The sequence below is a fragment of the Leptodactylus fuscus genome, chromosome 8 (assembly GCF_031893055.1).
Source record: "Leptodactylus fuscus isolate aLepFus1 chromosome 8, aLepFus1.hap2, whole genome shotgun sequence".
Lineage (NCBI taxonomy): Eukaryota > Metazoa > Chordata > Amphibia > Anura > Leptodactylidae > Leptodactylus > Leptodactylus fuscus.
The window spans coordinates 9,496,035-9,519,689 of record NC_134272.1 but is presented as its reverse complement, the minus strand read 5'-3'; the positions used below and the strand labels follow the sequence as shown (position 1 = coordinate 9,519,689).

Sequence of the window (23,655 nt, the reverse complement as noted above, 5' to 3'; positions counted from 1 at the left end):
TTAATGCCCCAAATTGCCCTGTTTTTACACAATCCGAGGTCACATTAAAAATAAAAGAGCTTTATACTCCCCCGCCGCTGTATCCCCCGCACCAGTGAAGCTAGAGGAGTACACCTTGTCTTCAGTGCGCATGCGCCGTACCTCCACCACTTGCTCAGTGAAGCCAGGGTGCACATCCTTGAACTGTCCAGGCGCCAGAAGCATCAGAGAGTAGAAAGACTTATTTTTTTTCTGAAATACTGACACAGATGGATATAAAACAGGGCGATTTTGGGCGCTAAACCCCCATCTATAAGGACCTGTGGCTGGCTTAGTGTTGGTGGGTTCCTTTTAATATCTTCTGGTTTGTACAACACTTGCCCATATCCATAAGAAAACCATGAGAAATATCAATAAAATAGCAATAGTACTCTTACTTTATAGCACGGGTTATTTCACATTTATATATAGTTACTATAGATATATAGGTATAAAAAAGTTCCTCCGCTTCTCATAAAATATGGCGTCCTCTTGACTTCTTCTGTGTGTGCCCAGTATAGATAGACTTGTGAATGGCTTCAGTGACCCCATATATTGTATAAAAGCTAAATAGAAGGATTTCCAATCATAAAAACCAGAACTTTACAGTACATGTAAAATACTGACATAATGCCCATATAGGATAGGAATAAATACACGGGATTATACATTCGTACTGTATGTAACATTGTGACGTAACGGGAGGAAAAGCCTTAAATATACTTCTCCCATGCAAGGCAAAGCAGGGGAATCCAGGACTCTGTCATGGTGCCTTGGTCCAGACCTGAACACCACCTGAAATTATGTTAAAAGGGTTCTCCTCTTTGGATATTTCCTTGAAGGGTCCTGCAACAAGACACTATTTATAGGGTATCCTGCAACTAGGACCTGAAAAAATGCTTAGGGATAAGTGTTCAACTTGCCTGCACTGCCTCCGCAGGGGAAGACAGGTATTACATGTTTTTTATTATAAAGCAATAGGCTGTCCATGTCATACATGGACATCCCAGATCCTCCAGTGCAACAGACACTCTGTTCTGACTAACAGACCAGGATTTCGAGTCAGGGAGAACCTAATGCCATAAATTCCCAGTAAGGATTTTAATGTCAGTTTTCTGATATGTGCTTTCTATTCCTTCTACAGAATGACCATAAAATATACCTCGGCATGGCCTACAATGCATATGTTATACCAATAGTCTAGACTGTCTACTACAGTGGTAGGGAACCTTCGGCACTCCAGCTGTTGCAAAACTACAACTCCCAGCATGCACACTTGCTCTGCTGTTCTTGGAACTCCCATGGAAGTGAATGGAGCATGTTGGGAGTTGTAGTTTCATAGCAGCTGGAGAGCCGAAGGTTGCTGACCCCTGTTCTACTATGTTTGCCATTCACTCTACTATTCAGGACCGTGGAGTCCGTGGAGTGGAGTGGAGTCAGAGTCGGGGCCAGTTTTGAGTCGGAGTTGGAAAAAGCTACCTTCAAAATAAATTGATTCCTTATTATAAATTATATTATACAATTAGACTGTGATATATTTCTTGTCTTAGGAATTCCACCATTATTTTTTCCGATCAGCATAGCTGTCAGCCATATATGAAGGAGTCGGATTCAGGCTATGGAAGTTGGAGTCGGTGGTTTGGCCTACCAACGCCCTAGCCTTGCCTCAATATCAAACCATTTGCATCTTAATCGGTAACTTTCTTTGATATAGTTCCATATGTTCCTTCGACCAGTCTTGAACTCCGGGCGTCTTATTAAGATGTCTACTTAGAGTTGTTGTCTAGGTAAATTAGTCACAATAATTGAAATACAATAGCAGAAGAAGCCAATGGATTGGTGATGAGATGTCACAATTGCCGTTCTTGGATCTATAATGCAAATGGCCGTCATTAGTGGAACCCATTATACAATCTATCTTTACAAAGTGAATGATGGTTGGCCCTCCCAGTTCGATAAGACCGTGCCCTAGGATAAAGAGTGGCTGCTTGTATCCGGTGTTTCGCTCACACTGATGCCAGGGTAGCAGTTTTCACATTTATCCTCCATCGATAATGGGTACTTTAGTTTGGACCTTTTGGTTGAACGCAAAGAGTTCTTGTAGGACAACAGCTTAGGTATGGATGACGGAGATCCATCCGAAAATGAGAAGCTGAAGAGGGAAACCATCCTGTTGTGGTACATACTCTTCATGTGTTTGGCTGACCGATACAGGTCACCAACAAAGCAATAACATATTGGATTAAGACTAGAGTTTGTCAATCCCAACCACTGAGCAAAGGGCCTCAACTGAAGAATCCAAGGCGACGGCGTAGCTTCTTGAGATGGTTTAGGGATACTAAAATCGATCCAAATGTCCATCAAGTACACCGGAAGCCAAGAAACGGCAAAAAGGGACACCAAGGCCACCACCATTTTGGCAATCTTCTTCCTTATCTTTAGTCGAGAGGCTGGTAAAGACTGATTCTTGGAGTCGCAGTCTTTGAAGTTTCCCGAGGAGCTCCATAATTTACGTATGGTGAAGAAGCAAATGACTAAATTGAATAGGACGGGTAAGCAATACAAAGAGCAAAAGAGGAGGAAGTTGTAGGCCTGTTTGAACTTGACATCGGGCCAGATCTCCGTACAGATCGACATTATTAAAGGGTATCCTGGTCCCGGCCCTATATCGATCTCATCTCTCTTATTCATAAATATTAGAGGTAAGCAGATACTGGAGGAGATGAACCAAACCACAACAATTGTGCCATAGATTTTCTTCTGGGTGAAGAAGGATCGAGCATTGAGTGGATTATGGACACTATAATACCTATTAACGCTGATGACCGTAAGACTGAGCACACTTGCCGAAACTGATACAGCTTGGATAAAGGGCACTGCCCTACAGAGGAAGTCCCCATAGACCCAGGCCTTGTAGATCAAGTTGCCGACCGTGATGGGCATACACACGCAGACCACCATGAGGTCACAGATGGCCAAATTGATAAGTAAACTTCTGGTGGCGCTCAAACTGGAGGTCCTGCCGGTACGTTTCCTAGTCAGCACTTTAATAGACATGATATTGCCGATGATACCCACGACGAAAGAGAGGATGTACATGGCGGTCAGACTGATAGTCACAGGTTCCTGGGCAAAGAAGAAGATCATTTTCTCCAGCTCCTCCACGTTCAGTTCCTTACTGTCATTTCCAAAGATGTTCATGGACAGATTGCCCTTTATGGTGAAGTCTAGAAGGGAATAGTTGTACATGGGAGTGTGTGCGGAGGAATTCATTGCTTCCTTTAGGCGGGTGAACAGGACGTTGATAATTTTAGCTCACGATTTAATTGGGAGAACTTGGCATCGCCTCCTGCTATTCTGCTCTCTTCAGCCGCTGTATATTGTGTTTGCATGATGTGAATGAAGACGTCCAAGTCTGAAAGAGAGAATGCAATAAATATGGATTAATCGATGATATTTCTGATGAAGAAGGTATTGTATATCTGATCTTATTAAAACATGAAAACGTGAGCTAAGTAATGGTGAAATCAATATAAGAAGTATAATAATAATAAGAATAATAATCCTACTAATATTATAAAGTTTGTTCCTCAATCACGGCCAAATGGCTGAACGGATTTGGCTGAGCTTTGACACATACGTAGATGGTAATCGGGAAGGAAACATAGGCTACTTGATATGCCGCACAATGTCCTGAAATCCCGAGCGCTAGCGGCGAACGTATGCTCTGGCTCAGCTGAAGGACCTGAGATGATGTCATCCCAGGTCCTTCAGCCGGGCACCGATAGGTTCACGGCAGTCTGTGGGCAGGCTGGTGGACAATGTGCGAGCCCCAATACGTTCGTGGCATTCTGTGGGCAGGCCGCTGGACAAAGTGCGAGTCGGAGAAAATGGTGGCTACTTGCAGCTCCGTAGCGACGCTGCCATGCCGCATGGCTGTGCGGGGCCTGACAAGTCAATCAAATGTGGACAGTCTGCGCCCCTGAGAAGATGGCACATACTCCCAGCTACGGAGCGATGCGGCCTAGCTCTGCGGGGCACGACAAATGTATTGTGTGTGCTGGCTGTGTAAGTACCCTGGAAGACTGTAGGGTGGGGGGCCAACCGTGGGGGCGCAGGAGAGGCGTTTAAGGAGCCATGGGGGCGTGCGGGAGTAGGGTGCACAGAGAGGGGTTTGGAGGGCCAGGGGGGCGTCTGGGGTTGCGGGCCAAAGGAGGCGCGGGGGAGGGGTTTGGGGGGTGCACGGGAGAAAGGGGAGCACAAGACGGCTTTGGGTGGCCTGGAGGGGTCCCGGGGAGAGGGCCCATGAGAGAGGAGTTTACAGTGTCCCACGGGAGATGGGTTTGGGGTGGACAGCGGGAAGATGCAGGCGCAGGCGGGTCGTCCCCAACAACGACACGCGGACAAAGTCATGGGCAAATGCTAGTAATAATATAATAATAAGTAAGTACTAAGTATCTATATATGTTTCGGATGATTCTCTATGGATAAATGATATATCAATATTTATTGATGGGCTTTCCCCAGGTCTGAGGGACAGCCGTGCACTAAGGTGTTACATACAGAAGACCCAGCCGTCCGCAGAGACAGGACATATAGAATTCCTATACACAAGATGTAATTAATGGACTGATGGGGGCAAGAAAAAAAAAAAAAGTTGCAGCTGCTCCAATTTACTCCATGAAGACTTAATTAACTTTCTGGACACTTCTCTATCAGCGAATGTAATGAAGCTTCACAATTCATTAGGAAATCAGAGAGAGACAGGGCTGATGTTCCACATCCTTAATGTACTGCTCCATCTTATGGCTGCGGAATGAACATCCCGCCCTACAGACGGGGCCGCCACCTTTATGGCTACCCATAGTCGCCCATCATCACGTGACTGCCGTATCCGGTGACTCAGCTGCTCAGACCACTTACTGGGTCTCATTGGTATTTGGTGCCACCCATCAAAACTGCAAGAGGTGCGAGACCTGCACCAAATGGAAATGTAACAATCTTTATTTAACATTTGGAAAAAATAACAACTGTTTTATGAAGGTTAAAAACATCATTAAACTGGTACAGTCCTGGTGACTGGATTAGGGGTTTGGGCAGGGGCATACAAATTTTCCAAAAATTTGGAGTTTGCTACCCACTAACCATTCTCTTCAGACCCCACGGTATAAATAGAGGAAGCCCAGGGGAGGTGATTAAACATAATAAACAGTTACTCACCTTCCCTGGTCTCCGGGAATGGTCTTCTGGCCTGTTCTAGTCTTAGAGATGTCCAAATGACCTCGGAGTCGTTGACTTGTTGCAATGATGTAACATCACTGGGTTACCCCAACGCTATTTTGCATCACGATGTACCGCTACACTGTTTCTGCAAGACCATGGGGATACGGAAAGAGCACAGAGCAGCTCTGTCCGCCTGTTCCCCTAAGACCTGCCCTAGGGGTCAGGAATTGGGAGCAGTGATGGGAATAACCCTTCAAGTTTCTCCATCAGAAATAACAATGTTTCACTGGTTTGTTTGCCTCCATATTGAAGCTGTATTATTTGCTTACGCTTTATCATGCCAGGATGAGAATCTACAACAAGACAGTGCAGTATAGAGAGGCAGTCTGCTATAGGGCAGATATAAATGGATATACTGCATCCCCCAAAGTACCAGAGGATCCTCCGGTGGGCTCAGGCTCTAACCCGATACCCAATAATAGTCAGCAGAAGACACCCACATTAGAAGGGTCCTATGGGGCTGTTGGGTGGTGGGTCCCAGAATAATTTTATCTTGTGGGCCAAGGACCCTGAGTCTGACACCGGGCATCTCTCACATCTCAGTACAGTTGAACTCTAGAAATGCAACACTTGCAATATATCAGTATAGGACAAAAAAAGAACATGACATTTTTGTGTGTCGGATCTAAGCGCATGAAATAAATTCTCACTTTCACAGGTAACATTCGGGGATTGGTCCACTGAGGAGGCTTCTACATATTAATGAGTTCCGGGTCAATCTAGTCCGTATCATAGGGATACGATAATTAGGAAATTGTTGTTACCTTCTTGACCCGCTGCACCTCAGACCTGTTTACCATTCTGCTTGCGTCATCCTGTTTTTTGGACACTTGAATAATTCATACGACTCTTTGCCCATAAAATTCAAGGTGATCCAGCTCTGCACTCATTACTTGGAGATTCAATGTTTTGAGGAAGTAACCCCTTGCACCCTGATGAATTCACTAGCTCACCTCTATACAAAGTGAAGGGCCTAAGTATAGGGAGGGCAAAGAGGGCAATTGTCCAGGGGTCTAGCCCGCCAACCACCATGGCTGCTGTTTTATACAACTATGTTATCCAATCATCAGTTGTCAGTTAACTAAGACATCCCAGAAAAAAGTCCAGAAAAGTAAAAACTTATTTGGGCATCCGTTTCTGGAGCTCTTCTGCGAGGATGACTTTTGGAATTTGAGATTAGCGGATAATGGTTTCTACTGAATGGCACCAGTAGAATGGTGACCCTGTTATAGCCAAGTCTATGTCCAAGGGCTTCCTGCAACCTTGATCTGGCAAGGTTTACCTCCAAAAATCAACTTATCTCCTCTCCACAGGGTAAGGGATAGACTGCAAATTAGTGTATGTGTGGGGGGGTCTGTTTGCTTGGACCCCAGCCATGCAGAGAACAGGGTTGTTTAGTTGGGCACCGCTTAGTTCTCATGATCATTGGGGATACCAGCGGTTGGTGTTCCATCAATCTACAACTTGTCTCCTATTCTATTGATAAGATTATTTAAGTGGCCATACACATAGGAAGAATATTGGCCCATTTAGATTGGGGATTGTGTATGGGGGAATCTAAGCTTTCTACCAACAGCAGATGTCAGGGGAAAGAATGAATGGGCTACGGTCAATGATTTTGTTCTACGGGGAGACTCAATGGGATGAGCGTGCACATATATGGGGGAGCAGTTTGGAGAAATATCAGTTAGTCAACAGCTATTACAGATATATGGGCGGTATATGGGTCTTTGGGAAATAAGGTTTCTCAGTGCATTGCCTGCCTGCTTTATAATATATATGCCGCCCCCTCCATTGCCTCTTTTGTTAGGTTTGCATTTGTATTTGGCTTATCCGCCTCAATAAACTTTGTATTTTTCCACCTAACCCATTTCATGGTCAGAGTAATGGTGGATTATGTAGATAATCTGTTTTTCCTTAGTCCTAACAGCAGCACAACATACGGGGTATTTTCTGCCCCTGTGTGCTAATAGGACAGGCAGAATTTTTAATTAGCATAAAAAAGTGCAGTCTAGCTGCCTATAAGAAGACCTAGAGCCCTCCCCCTTGCGTGTTTTTAACAAGTAATGTGATATATAATTTTAGCTAGGGAAAGCTTGTGCTGCTGTTAGGACTAAGAAAAAACAAAATTATCTACATAATCCACCATTCCCTTACGTCCACAACAGCAGCACAACATATGGGGATTTGACAAGTAATACCCCTAGGGAGGGTCCACTCATCTAACAGCTTCCAGAACGTCCGCCCAAAGGCGGTGGCTTCAGTAGTACGGGATGACAATCTGTAATGTCGCACGAACATCAGATGAGAAGACCAGGCGGCTGCCGCACAAATCTGTTCTAGCGGAAGGGCTCTACTCTCTGCCCAGGAGATGGCTCTGGTGGAATGTGCCTTTAGAAAGGACTGAGGAGGTTCCCCTTGAATCTCAAACTCTATCTTGATGGTCTCTTTAATCCAGCGGCCAATGGAAACTTTTGAGGCCTTCAGCCCCTTCTGTCTGCCGCTTGAATTTACTAGAAGATGTTCGGATCTTCTAAAAGCTCTGGAACGGTCTACGTAAATCTGTAGAAAATGTGCTACATCCAGCTTGTGCAATTTCTTCTCCTCTGGAGAGGAAGGATATGGAAAAAATGATGGTAAGACCACCAACTGGGACATATTCTCCACCGATGGTACCTTTGGTCTGAAGGTTGGAAGAAAGCGAACCTGCAGCTCGCCAACCCTCTTAGCCAGTGTAACGACAAGGAGAAAAGCCGTCTTGTACAGTACAGACCAAAACTTTGGACACACCTTCTCATTCAAAGAGTATTCTATATTTTCATGACTATCAAAATTGTAGATTCACACTGAAGGCATCAAAACTATGAATTAACACATGTGGAATTATATACTTAACAAAAAAAGTGTGAAACTATTGAAATCTGTCTTATATTCTAGGTTCTTCAAAGTAGGGTTGAGTCCACCAATAAAAGTTACAGAAGAATTGGCAAAATCTTCAAGGATTGGTGTCGAGACCATAATTTCAGTTCCATTGATCCCCCGGTATCGGTGATCTTGGACTTTCTTCAGGATGGCCTAGATAAAGGGCTATCTCCCACCACTCTAAAGGTTCATGTGGCCGCCCTTTCCGCCTTTCTGGGGAGGCGGTCATCGCAGCACTTAGTAATAAGTGTATTTCTGAAAGGAGATACAAGAATTAGGCCTGCAGTGGCTGCCCCAGCACAACAGTGGGACTTGGGGACAGTCCTATCTTCTCTATGTGGTCCTCCATTTGAGCCTTTGGAGGATGTAGACCTAAAGTATCTGACATATAGTACAGACCAAAAGTTTGGCCACAGCTTCTTATTCAGCGCACTGTCGGCTTTCCCGATCCGTGCCCGGTGTAAAGCGCTATTGGTCCCGGTACCGTAGCGCTTTAGTGTCAGAAGGGCGTTTCTGACTGTTAGCCAGGAACGTCCTTCTGCCTCGCGGCGCCTATCGCGCTGTACTGTGGAGCAGGGAGGAACGCCCCCTCCCTCTCCTTATAATACTCGCCTATGGACGAGCTGTGTGAGCAGAGGGAGGGGGCGTTCCTCCCCGCTCCACTGTACAGCGCGATAGGCGCCGCGAGGCAGAAGGACGTTCCTGGCTAACAGTCAGAAACGCCCTTCTGACACTAAAGCGCTACGGTACCGGGACCAATAGCGCTTTACACCGGGCACGGATCGGGAAAGCCAATAGTGTGCTGAATTCAGCGCACTGTCAGCTTTCCAGCAGTATATAACACTGCATGTGCCCAGATATGGTGAAAGGTCCTCTTTAAGAAGGGCTTAAAAACCAAGGCCATCAGGAAGGGGAATTTTGCATCCCAAACACTCCCAGTGCTTTCTTTTGGATGGACCCTTCCTACCCCTGTGAACACCAGGCGGGGTAGTGGATGAAGACATCTGAAGAAATACAACAGCTTTAAGATAAGATAAGATAATCCTTTAATAGTCCCACAGTGGGGAAATTTCAGTATGTTACAGCAGCATAATAGTACAGGTACAGGATAATAAAAACTGTAATATATTATGGAAGTAGATACACATATGCTGAGAAGAGAAGATATACTAGGAGTCTGTAGTAGCTAAGGAACAGAGGTTGAGAGGAAGGACCTCCGATAGCTCCTTCTCACACTTGGGGTGAAGCAGACGGTCACTTACAGTGCTGCCAAGTCCCATCAGGGTCCCATACATGGGGTGGGAGTTGTTCTCCCGCATGGAGGTCACCATGGACAGTATCCTTCTGTCACCCACCACCTGTACTGGGTCCAGGGGGATCCCCAGGACAGAGCTGGCCCTCCTGATCAGCCTGTCAAGTCAATTTCTGTCCCTGGTTGATATACTGCTCCCCCAGCAGGCCACACCGGAAAAGATGGCTGAAGCAACCACAGAGTTGAAAAAGGCCCTAAACAGTGGCCCCTGGACTCCGAAGGCCCTCAGCCTCCTGAGCAGGTAGAGTCTGCTGTGGCCCTTTCTGTGCAGCGCCTCCAGGTGATCAGCCCAGTCTAGTTTATTGTTGAGGATCACGCTCAGATACTTATAGGTCCTGACTATCTCAATACATGTCCCTTGGATCTCCACCGGGATTGGAACACTCCTCTGCTTACTGAAGTCCACCACCATCTCCTTGGTCTTCCCAGCATTAATCCTGAGCTGGTTCTGCTGGCACCATTCTACAAAGTCCCGGTTTAAGTCTCTGTATTCCCTATCGTCACCATCAGTGATAACGTCTACTATAGCAGAGTCATCGGAGTACTTCTGTATGTAACAGCTGGATGAGTTGTGCCTAAAGTCAGCAGCGTACAGTGTAAAGAGAAAAGGGGCAAGAACTGGACCTTGTGGTGCCCCCGTACTACAGATCACAGTGTCAGACACACAGTCCCGGGCTCTCACATACTGAGACTGACAAACAATAATTCGATTGCCAAGTAATACGCATATACAAAACTAAACTCACCCGCAGCACAGCGGTGAATTAAGGTATACACTTCTAGTGAAAGAACCAAAGGTCAGAACCTGACAAGGTAGAAAGTCAAATCAGATGCCACTTACCCAGCTGGACACAGGCACTCACAGATGCAAACCTCACCAGAAGCTAAGATAAGGAAGGAGAACGAAGTTCCCAAGTCGCAGAACGAAGTTCCCAAGTCGCAAGTGCAAACTCACACAACCTAGAGGAAGTGAGTGAGCTAGTGCAAACTAGTAATACGCCAAGAACCTGCCTAAGTAAACAAGGCAGTAATTGCACAGACTGAGATCTCGGGAGCAGGAGAGGGGGGGGGGGGGGGGCAATGGCAGCCACTAGCGATCTGATCTGTACGGTCTGGGCGCTGCTGAATTCATCATGAACGTGTAGTAGTATATAGTCCAAGTGTGAGGCCGCGCTACTCACTGTATACACAAGAGGTGCTGTGAACTTGATGACAGATATATTAGTGTAAATGATGAATGAAATAATTGTTGCCCTCGGGTGTGTTACTTCTGTATGACAATGGCTTCCGCGTTGTTGCTGGTGTATGACAATGCCCTCCGCGTGGTTGCTGACAATATGAATTACTTGGATAGTTTGTACTTGGAGACTGTGAAGCATCGAGCCTACAGCCCTGACTCGGCACCATCTGATATTCAGCAATACATTGGAGGTTTACACTTTCAGACAACATCACAAAAGTCAGTAAAGGGCTGTGCGAGCGGGATGCAATGGGATGCAATCTTTTTCCCCAGCAGGGATCTAATTCCTTGGCTGACCGCTTTAGCAAGCGCTTCAATAAAGAAGCCGATCATGCCGAAAAATACACTAAATAGGTGTTTAGTAGATGAGTAAAAATTCAATAAAACCTCTGTATATAAAAAGTAAAAGCGGGGCGCTTCAGGCCTCGAGAACACGACCACTGGAAAAACACTAAAAAACTGATGAAACCGTCCGTTTTCCATCAGTGTGTTACATCATTTTCATCCACTTGTAATATCTGTTTTGCATTAGTTTGTCTTCAGGTTTTTAATGGTCTTTTTTTTTTTTTTTTTTTTATTTATTTAAAAAAAGGAAATAAAACAGATACATTAGGCAAAAAAATCCTAAATGTTAAAAAAATGGAGCCATGGAATTATATTGCAAGGGTCAGCAACCTTTGGCACGCCAGCTGTGGTAAAACTACAACTCCCAGCATGCATACTGGCTCTGTTGTTCTTGGAACTCTCATGGAAGTGAATGGAGCATGCTGGGAGTTGTAGTTTCACAGCAGCTGGAGAGCCGAAGGTTCCCTACCCCTGACCTAGAGGATCCTCTGTGGGCTCAGACTCTATCCATATGCCCAATATTAGTCAGAAGAAGACACCTACATTAGAAGGGTACGATGGCCTATTACCTAGGGGTAATTTTGTAACATTGGGTCCATCAGGCCAGAAAAAATGGACAGAAATGGGATCTGTCCTATTTGTTAGAATAATGGACCCCAAAAATAGCAAACACAAAAGAATCCCGAGGGACCCCTTTCACTATAATAGGGTCTGTTGGGTGTCCATTTTTTTTAACTAAAATCGGCAGGAAAAAGTCGGGCTTTCAGATGGATCTGGACAGATGTGTTCAGACATGTTATCATAGCTTTAGTTTAAGAAACCCCCCAGATATACTGTAGGTATGGGAAAGATTATGAGTATGGGTATGGATATGAGTATGGGTATGGAAACAGATATAGGTATGGGAACAGAAATAGGTATGGGTATGAGTATGGGTATGGGAACAGACATAGGTATGGGTATGAGTATGGGTATGGAAACAGATATAGGTATGGGAACAGAAATAGGTATGGGTATTAGTATGGGTATGGGAACAGACATAGGTATGGGTATGAGTATGGGTATGGAAACATATAGGTATGGGAACAGAAATAGGTATGGGTATGAGTATGGGTATGGGAACAGACATAGGTATGGGTATGAGTATGGGTATGGAAACAGATATAGGTATGGGAACAGAAATAGGTATGGGTATGAGTATGGGTATGGGAACAGACATAGGTATGGGTATGAGTATGGGTATGGAAACAGATATAGGTATGGGAACAGAAATAGGTATGGGTATGAGTATGGGTATGGGAACAGACATAGGTATGGGTATGAGTATGGGTATGGAAACAGATATAGGTATGGGAACAGAAATAGGTATGGGTATGAGTATGGGTATGGGAACAGACATAGGTATGGGTATGAGTATGGGTATGGAAACAGATATAGGTATGGGAACAGAAATAGGTATGGGTATGAGTATGGATATGGGAACAGAAATAGGTATGGGAAAAGACATAGGTATGGGAATGATTATGAGTATGGGTATGGGAATGGGTATGAGAATGGGTATGGGAATGGGTGCACCCAATGACTATCATTATTCTAAAAACAGATACATGACAGACGCATCCGTGAGCCCTTACTTTTTGACTTCCCCTTCTACTAAAGCCTCATGTACATGGCAGAGCCTGTGCTGTCCACATAGGGTATATATGGGTTTATGTTACAAAGCGGTGAACACTCCATATACAGTATCGCTGTATGGTACCTCATAGTGGGGAAGAATACCTCCATAATATGGCTTGAGATGTAACGTGTCCTTATATCATCATTTGCCAGTCATGTTTGTCGCATCAAGATCCAGAAACATCCAACTTTTTGGTTCTCCTTATCGGTATTTTTGCAGTAGTAAAACACCCTCAGAACTCTGTTTTTGGCCCCTCACTCCGTGCCCCTTCCTCGCCTCCATATCTCTAAAGAACACTTTCCGCAAAGACCAAATGATCAGAAGCGTCTTCAGTAATTTCATCTTTTAGAAGAATAAGCCAAAGCAATTTCCCTAAAACGAGAGCCCTTAAGATCTTACCTTTCAGCTCAAGTAACTTTACTCTATCCAATTCTGAGGGCCGGAGATAAGTGATGTGTTTGTAGTTGTAAGAAATCTTCGCTCATGAAAGGAAATAATCGGAAACGTGACGCCTTTTGTATAATCCATATACATTGCCACTGTGTTCACTCCATGTTTAGGGATTACGTTGTGCAAAATATATTCTACGAGAGAAAAATGTCCAAAAATGTTCATGGTGTGCGCGCGTGACCGCGATCCCGTCATTATTTACATAGCACATGTTCACTTGTATAGCATGCGACTGGAATAACATCGCATGGTCCTTTAAAATATGTACATAGTGAAGGGGCCGCAGCGCTTGGTCTCCCTTCGAACAGCTGATCAGCAGGGGTCCAACACCTGAACTCTTTTTGATGACCGATCCTGAGGACAGATCATCAATAACAGGTAAGACTAGGTTCACACCTGAGCCCGGTCTATGTTTGGGGTTTCTATCGTGGCCTATCGTGGCACTTGCTACTTTCCTAAAAGGGGGTTTGGTGCGTGTGAGGCCACTGCGCCCTGCTAGGGGTATGATCATTTACGCCAGTCTACTGTATGGATTGGCGTAGATTTCAGCACAGGCCTCAGTGTAGGCCATGCCCGAGGAGCCGTGTACCTACAGATAAATGAGGCACTCCCTGCCAACTCACGAGATATGTCGAAAACGCCATTCTTTGTAAATCTCCCCCTATGTGTTCACTAGCAATACCCGCGACTTCGTCCGCAGCCCCTTCCCACCTGCGCAACACACCTGAAGTGCGCCCCCCCCCTATTGCCCTGCGGCCGCCGCGACCCTGGCCTCCCCTTTACCCCCCCCCCCACGACCACGGCCCCCCCCCCCCGAGACCCTGGCCTCCCCTCCCCCCACAACCGCGACATCGGCCATCCCTACCCCCACCTCCATGACCCCGGCTATCCCTCCCCTCATCCCCGCGACCCCGGCCCCTCCCCCTCCACAGGCCGCGACGAGTAAGTTTGTATTTCTGAGCCCGGTCCTGTCTCCCATAGATGCCGAGTGTGACTGTGACCCTACGACCAGGTCATCGACCACAGAACCATCTCTGCTATACTTTTATGTTTTACCACCGTAATAATCTGCGAAATGTTCCCTCATAAACGTTGCGAGTTATACTCAGGGATATGTGGCTAAAGGCTAGCCGAAACCCCGAGGAATCATTTTTGCTGCATTTTGCTATAAAGTTTTACCAAGTCCTATTAAAATGTTATAAAAAATGCAACAGAAAAGGTTCCTCGGAGAAAAAGTCACCTCTGAAATATATTAGCTTTATTAGAGTTACAGTCTGCGGTGTCTTAAAGACGCGGCCTGCGGTGACCTGAACAGCTCAGCCAACGTCTTCTTTCATTCTCCTTCGGAGAGGTTAATGAGGTTACCGAAGATAAAAGTCAATCCTATTTTTAGTTGTCCATGGGCAATGTCCGGTATTGTAGAGGATTTCTGAAGACCAAGAGCTGCTTCTTGCCACCACTTCTGGTAGCTTAAAGGGCTTGTCCAGGACCTGAAGGCAGGTATACAGAATAGGCCATCACTATCACTGGGGGTCCAATACTCAGATACTCCTGCAGATGAGGTATACAGCCAAAGGAGGTATATGGCTTACAGTGGTTGAACGTGCAACAGGGCCCAGAAGCCAAAGGGGACCATAGGTCAGCCTCAACACACTAGTGCTAGGCAAACTTATTTAATCTCCTTTCTGGTTTCTTTTGATATTTGGAAATACGTGCATCATAAATGTATTCCCCCTGCCCTCTGCTGCACTGGAGTGAGAAGATTAATGATACACAGCCTGCCACTGTCAGAAAGGAGAAATGCAACCATTTAGTGGCAAAAGTTGCAACTGGTCAGCATATAGTTAAGTATTATATGGCAATGATGGGAAGCTTGTGTGCACAGATATGTTGTGAACAAATCTTCAGGGTGGACTGAAGGAAAGGGGAATGTAAATGGTGCTAAAATATACAGATGGAATGTGGATGTGTAAACTGTGCAGGGGGTCCAAGCTGTGTGCCATATACATACATAGTACATACCTGTACCTTATAGATAGATAGATAGATAGATAGATAGATAGATAGATAGATAGATAGATAGATAGGAGATAGATAGATAGATAGATAGATAGATAGATAGATAGATAGGAGATAGATAGATAGATAGATAGATAGATAGATAGGAGATAGATAGATAGATAGATAGATAGATAGATAGATAGATAGATATGAGAGATAGATAGATAGATAGATAGATAGATAGATGATAGATAGATAGATAGATAGATAGATAGGAGATAGATAGATAGATAGATAGATAGATAGATAGATAGGAGATAGATAGATAGATAGATAGATAGATAGGAGATAGATAGATAGATAGATAGATAGATAGATAGATAGATAGGAGATAGATAGATAGGAGATAGATAGATTAGATAGATAGATAGATAGATAGATTAGATAGATAGATAGATAGATAGATATGAGAGATAGATAGATAGATAGATAGATAGATAGATAGATAGATAGATAGATGATAGATAGATAGATAGATAGATAGATAGATAGATAGGAGATAGATAGATAGATAGGAGATAGATAGATAGATAGATAGATAGATAGATAGGAGATAGATAGATAGATAGATAGATAGATAGATAGATAGATAGGAGATGATAGATAGGAGATAGATAGATAGATAGATAGATAGATAGATAGATAGATAGATAGATAGGAGATAGATAGATAGATAGATAGATAGATAGATAGGAGATAGATAGATAGATAGGAGATAGATAGATAAATAGATAGATAGGAGATAGATAGATAGATAGATAGATAGATAGATAGATAGATAGGAGATAGATAGATAGATAGATAGATAGATAGATAGATAGAAAGATAGATTGGAGATAGATAGATAGATAGATAGATAGATAGATGATAGATAGATAGATAGATAGATAGGTGTCACGGGATGGTTAGAGTCTATACTATAGGCAATGTGTAATATATATTTCATGTGGAATGTATTCTCTAACCTGTTGTAAACATCAGTGTGTAGTTGGCTGATTCGGGTCTAGTGTGTTAGCACATTGTATGCAAATACCTCTAACTAGTGAGGACCAGTGAGGACAATGGGTGGAGATAATCTGATCAGTGTCTCCAAGAAGATGTTGGATGGTGCATTGTCCATAGTAGACAGGGAGTCTGCTCTCCTTGGCATAGGTGAGGGGGGAAGGATCTGTGGCTCAGCCCTTCCCACCCCCAGGTATAGGTGTAACAGTTTAGTATATAGTATATAGCTAGCAGTTAGTATGTGTTAGCCGGCCTGTGCACAGCTCTGCAGAGAGCCAGAATTTAGTTACAGGACCAAGGAACCAAAGCTATCATTGGATTGTGACTTCTGTGGACTTATTGTTATTACGGTTGATGTGACCGCCGCCGGCTACTAACTTTGTGGATTACAATAAATTGCTGTTGTCTCCCGACCTCTTGCGTCCCTGTTGATTCAAAAGACCATCCGGAGGAAGACGTATACCTTTGCTCCGTGACAATAGGAGATAGATAGATAGATAGATAGATGATAGATAGATAGATAGATAGATAGATAGATAGATAGATAGATAGATAGGAGATAGATAGATAGATAGATAGATAGATAGGAGATAGATAGATAGATAGATAGATAGATAGGAGATAGATAGATAGATAGATAGATAGATAGATAGATAGGAGATAGATAGATAGATAGATAGATAGATAGATAGATAGATGATAGATAGATAGATAGATAGATAGATAGGAGATAGATAGATAGATAGGAGATAGATAGATAGATAGATAGATAGATAGATAGATAGATGATAGATAGTACTAGTTACAACCCTCCTACGTCTTCCTCTGCTCCGCTCCATGGACTGTTTGGACTATATACACACCAGGTAACTTGCCATTGGTCAGGTCAGGCCATTCCTTCCATTATGACTATATCACAGTATATATCGCCGTATACGGTGTCTATTTATGGCCATTGAGGTCAAAGGGAACAATATCTTTACATTTTATTAAGTGAGTGGGAACTAAAGTGACAATAAATCTCCGTTCCCATTCGTTGCGATGACATGAGCGCTAAGTTACCTTTAGATTTATATGTTCTGTTTCAAGGCTGAACTTCTACACAATACAACCCTGGATTCTTTATATGTGCAGTCAATAAAAACAAAGCAAATTCAGATCTGTGCTGCGTATACCAGAGTACTATATACTATAAGGGCTCTGCTCTATAAAGCTGGAAGGATTCTGCTCACTTATCATATACGATTAACACTATCCCTGCCAGAGGCACCGCCGTATCACTACCAAGATCCCAATCTCTTCCCCGTCAGCGAATACTTCATTAGGGCCAATGTAACTTCCTATTAAATCTCAATCATACAGTGCGACGCATAAGATGAGTTATTAATGAGTCGTGTTATCGAGAGGGATTCGCACGTATCATTAAACCGGTCTATATCGTCAGCGTTAACCCTTTGCTGGCGTCCCGCTCTAACAATCCGTCACAGCACATCATAATGAGGCATTAATGGCGTTGACTAATGTTGATTCCTCTATCACAAGATGCCTTTGGGCAGCGCCGCACCGAGTGATTCATCCATAATTTAGAGTATGTGTGATGTACCTAAAATGTATTCGTATCCGCCTGGCTGCGCTAATGCAAATTACGTTAAAGAAACCATCATATATCAAGAAGTAAAATTGCCCTCTTTTATCATGAATCCATAGTGGGGAGGATTAGAGGCGCCACGCAACGTCTCCTTCGGGATGACTAAACATACAACACATTTCCAGGCAGATTTGTTCTTTGAGAGTCCGAAGTGTGAGCAAGTTATAGGAAGGTGTTGGCTGTATTACTAAGACGCGAGGAAAAAATAGCAAGAAATACAGTAACCAATGCAAAATGATCAGTATGAGATAAGTGCTTAAAAATACGCACGAAGAGGCAATAATCTGGTGGTGTGAACTCCACCTCCACCAACTCAATCTCTTTGCATCATTTAGGTGCGGCTCCATTGATTTTGGCACAGTTGGAATTTTTTCTCTAGCCCCCACCGTTCCTGAGCAATCAATTCAGCATCCAATATGCTACAATCATCTGCGCTCAGGGGTAAAATACCGCCTGTTCTCAGGATGTGTGAGGATCTCAGTGGTCACACCCTCTAGCCATTTTTTGAGGCATAATCCCAATAAAGGGTTTGTCCATTTTGAAAAGACTCTTTTTGATAAGAAGCAGATTCCAGGTCAGCGCAATCTCCAGGGAGTGACTGGCAACAAGTGTCCAATCCTGCTACAGCACCTCTACAGGAAGAATGAAGAATTACACATCACTGATGGAAATCACCCCAGCCCTGCAGATAGATAGGTTACTGTCACCAGAACCAGCATATCACCCCAGCCCTGCAGATAGATAGGTTACTGTCACCAGAACCAGCATATCACCCCAGCCCTGCAGATAGATAGGTTACTGTCACCAGAACCAGCATATCACCCCAGCCCTGCAGATAGATAGGTTACTGTCACCAGAACCAGTATATCACCCGAGCCCTGCAGATAGATAGGTTACTATCACCAGAACCAGCATATCACCCCAGCCCTTCAGATAGATAGGTTACTGTCACCAGAACCAGCATATCACCCCAGTCCTGCAGATAGATAGGTTACTGTCACCAGAACCAGCATATCACCCCAGCCCTGCAGATAGATAGGTTAGTGTCACCAGAACCAGCATATCACCCCAGCCCTGCAGATAGATAGGTTAGTGTCATCAGACCCAGCATATCACCCCAGCCCTGCAGATAGATAGGTTAGTGTCACCAGAACCAGCATATCACCCCAGCCCTGCAGATAGATAGGTTACTGTCACCAGACCAAGCATATCACCCCAGCCCTGCAGATAGATAGGTTACTGTCACCAGAACCAGCATATCACCCCAGTCCTGCAGATAGATAGGTTACTGTCACCAGTCCCAGCATATCACCCCAGTCCTGCAGATAGATAGGTTACTGTCACCAGTCCCAGCATATCACCCCAGCCCTGCAGATAGATAGGTTACTGTCACCAGACGCAGCATATCACCCCAGCCCTGCAGATAGATAGGTTACTGTCACCAGAACCAGCATATCACCCCAGCCCTGCAGATAGGTTAGTGTCACCAGAACCAGCATATCACCCCAGCCCTGCAGATAGATAGGTTACTGTCACCAGAACCAGCATATCACCCCAGCCCTGCAGATAGGTTAGTGTCACCAGAACCAGCATATCACCCCAGCCCTGCAGATAGATAGGTTACTGTCACCAGACCCAGCATATCACCCCAGCCCTGCAGATAGATAGGTTACTGTCACCAGACCCAGCATATCACCCCAGCCCTGCAGATAGATAGGTTACTGTCACCAGACCCAGAATATCACCCCAGCCCTGCAGATAGATAGGTTACTGTCACCAGGACCAGCATATCACCCCAGCCCTGCAGATAGATAGGTTACTGTCACCAGACCCAGCATATCACCCCAGCCCTGCAGATAGATAGGTTACTGTCACCAGGACCAGCATATCACCCCAGCCCTGCAGATAGATAGGTTACTGTCACCAGGACCAGCATATCACCCCAGCCCTGCAGATAGATAGGTTACTGTCACCAGACCCAGCATATCACCCCAGCCCTGCAGATAGATAGGTTACTGTCACCAGAACCAGCATATCACCCCAGCCCTGCAGATAGATAGGTTACTGTCACCAGGACCAGCATATCACCCCAGCCCTGCAGATAGATAGGTTACTGTCACCAGGACCAGCATATCACCCCAGCCCTGCAGATAGATAGGTTACTGTCACCAGACCCAGCATATCACCCCAGTCCTGCAGATAGATAGGTTACTGTCACCAGAACCAGCATATCACCCCAGTCCTGCAGATAGATAGGTTACTGTCACCAGAACCAGCATATCACCCCAGCCCTGCAGATAGATAGGTTACTGTCACCAGGACCAGCATATCACTCCAGCAATGTAGATTATCTCTTTGGAGCAATGACAATGCCCTTGTTGCTCAAAGAGCTAATTTGCATACTTATAAAGACAGAAATATCTTGGCAAAGGAGGCAATGATTCACAAGGGGAAACAACTATTTGATTCAGGTGATCATGGTGACAGTAACCTATCTATCTGCAGGGCTGGGGTGATATGTTGGATCTGGTGACAGTAACCTATCTATCTGCAGGACTGGGGTGATATGCTGGGTCTGGTGACAGTAACCTATCTATCTGCAGGGCTGGGGTGATATGCTGGTTCTGGTGACAGTAACCTATCTATCTGCAGGGCTGGGGTGATATGCTGGTTCTGGTGACAGTAACCTATCTATCTGCAGGGCTGGGGTGATATGCTGGGTCTGGTGACAGTAACCTATCTATCTGCAGGGCTGGGGTGATATGCTGGGTCTGGTGACACTAACCTATCTATCTGCAGGACTGGGGTGATATGCTGGGTCTGGTGACAGTAACCTATCTATCTGCAGGGCTGGGGTGATATGCTGGTTCTGGTGACAGTAACCTATCTATCTGCAGGGCTGGGGTGATATGCTGGTTCTGGTGACAGTAACCTATCTATCTGCAGGGCTGGGGTGATATGCTGGTTCTGGTGACAGTAACCTATCTATCTGCAGGGCTGGGGGGATATGCTGGTTCTGGTGACAGTAACCTATCTATCTGCAGGGCTGGGGTGATATGCTGGTTCTGGTGACAGTAACCTATCTATCTGCAGGGCTGGGGTGATATGCTGGGTCTGGTGACAGTAACCTATCTATCTGCAGGGCTGGGGTGATATGCTGGGTCTGGTGACAGTAACCTATCTATCTGCAGGGCTGGGGTGATATGCTGGGTCTGGTGACAGTAACCTATCTATCTGCAGGGCTGGGGTGATATGCTGGGTCTGGTGACAGTAACCTATCTATCTGCAGGGCTGGGGGGATATGCTGGGTCTGGTGACAGTAACCTATCTATCTGCAGGGCTGGGGTGATATGCTGGTTCTGGTGACATTGTCTTTTCATGGTATCCCAGACAGACTGGATGATGATGATGAGATCAGGGCTATATCTGTTGGGGCCGGATTGTCACTTCCAGGTCTCCTCCCCCCAAAGGGCAAAAGTCACTGAATATTGATGAGATTGGCATTTCTATTTTTTCATTCAATTCATTTCAGTAAGTGACAAAATGAAATTTCTGATTATGCTGCATCTTCCCCTATATTTGCCTAAAACTTTTGCACAGCGATGTACACCGTACAGGTCATTCTGCATCGGACTATTTATTTTCCATTAGATTTGTTGGGTGATCACTGGTATTATTATTATGCTATCATGTCCTTCAGAGCAGAAATCTGAATCTGTCCATATCCCTATCTGTGAACCAGAGATCTCCTACAATTTTTCAACAGTCCTGGATAACAATCCAGAACACGGCAATGTAATGAATGACATGAAGTCTACAGAAACCCTGAAGTCATCTGAAATATCTCCCGACCTGAGAACTTCTCCAGGCTATGTGTGAATTATATAGATGGGTCTTTGAGGGGTTAACCCAGACAATATCCCACATATTGTTTTAGCCATATACACATACAATATCTTACACATTATCAATGTAGCACCAAGACAGAGTATCATACCAAAGGATTCCTTACTGTAAGAGCATTGCATGACACAGGGTCTATAGTTCTGGGATCCTATATCTAGAAAGATAGATATCCCATAGCTGGAGAGTGTGCAAAAGAAAATCAGCCAAGTAATAGTAGACCGCACTACTAAGACAGTACCCTACAGGACAAGACGATAGACTTCTCTGCCTGGGCTGACCTTAGGTGGATGGCGCCCCCTACAGGACCTCACATTGCACTCCACCTTCCTAGTGCACCCTATTAGCCTCCTTCCACTGCTTGACCTATACACTGACATGTCCTACAGACAAAGACACCTTCACCACTGAGTCCGTCCTGATAAGTCCTATAAGATCACTTCTTTGTCTGGAAAAAATTAACAGATACCCGATGAACCCCGTTATAGTCAATGGGGGGTCCCTCACGATCCATCCACGTTCGGGGCAGAGTCCGAATGAAAAAGTCCTGAAAGCCCAACTTTTTGGTTTGGTGATATCAGGGAAGATTAATGGATACCCGACTGACCCCATTAAAGTCAATGGATCCCTGTCCATCATGGCACACATCAGATGCATTTTTCTGGTCCTACAATGGAGCATAAGAACGGGTGAAATGACGCAGGTGTGAATGTTCCCTAAAGGATCGTAAATCCTTAAAATCAGAGTAGAGTCCAGAAAAACAGGATCTTCCTATATAATAGAAGTGAATGGTCTGGGCTCTGTCCATGGTGCTGAAACCTCCTTCCCTACAGCGAGAACCTCCAATATATAATGTCATGAAATCCCAAATCAAACCGTAAGTTTTGCAAAGAATAAGACTTACCTGCTGCAGAAATAAGGACCTGTCACCACCGTGCATGGACGATTCACCGAGCTCCCTGGTGCAGCCCTGTATACTCCGCTATATCCAGTAATACATAGACATACCCTGCTGTATACATCCCCTGCTTCACGTCAGGATTCTCTGCTGGAACTCTCCTTGTGCAAATTCTCTTCTCCAATAAAACATTCCCATCCAGCTTCACTGCTATGTCTCTGCAGGTAAGTTGCTGCTGCCTGGATCTATGTCTGTAATCCCTCATCTCTCCCCCTGTGCTGGGAAAAGTAAGAGCTTGTCCATACAGAGCTTGTTCCTGCTGCTTTCTAGTGTCATCCAGAGCAGCAAAGTGAAGATTTCATGGTTAGAATCAAAAATTGCCTCTCCTGGCTGGAGGAATGTGCAGCGCAGCCAGCTCCTATAGGCAGCAGCTCCTATGATGACTCCTATAGGCAGCAGCTCCTATGATGACTCCTATAGGCAGCAGCTCCTATGATGACCCCTATAGGCAGCAGCTCCTATGATGACTCCTATAGGCAGCAGCTCCTATGATGACTCCTATAAGCAGCAGTTCCTATGATGACTCCTATAAGCAGTAGCTCCTATGATGACTCCTATAGGCAGCAGCTCCTATGATGACTCCTATAGGCAGCAGCTCCTATGATGACTCCTATAGGCAGCAGCTCCTATGATGACTCCTATAGGCAGCAGCTCCTATGATGACTCCTATAGGCAGCAGCTCCTATGATGACTCCTATAGGCAGCAGCTCCTATGATGACTCCTATAGGCAGCAGCTCTTATGATGACTCCTATAGGCAGCAGCTCCTATGATGACTCCTATAGGAAGCAGCTCCTATGATGACTCCTATAGGCAGCAGCTCCTATGATGACTCC

The 23,655-nt window shown here is 44.9% G+C and overlaps 1 protein-coding gene across 1 annotated transcript; it reads right to left on the bottom strand.

Moving 5' to 3' along the window:
* Nucleotides 1-1,986: 1,986 nt before the first annotated feature.
* On the bottom strand, nt 1,987-22,886 carry LOC142216691 (QRFP-like peptide receptor). Its single transcript, XM_075284713.1, has 2 exons — nt 22,767-22,886; nt 1,987-3,433 (listed from the first exon to the last, which is right to left on the bottom strand). Exon 2 carries the CDS (start codon nt 3,289-3,291, stop codon nt 1,987-1,989), a length of 1,305 nt encoding a protein of 434 aa, XP_075140814.1. The 5' UTR covers nt 3,292-3,433; nt 22,767-22,886.
* Nucleotides 22,887-23,655: the final 769 nt, after the last annotated feature.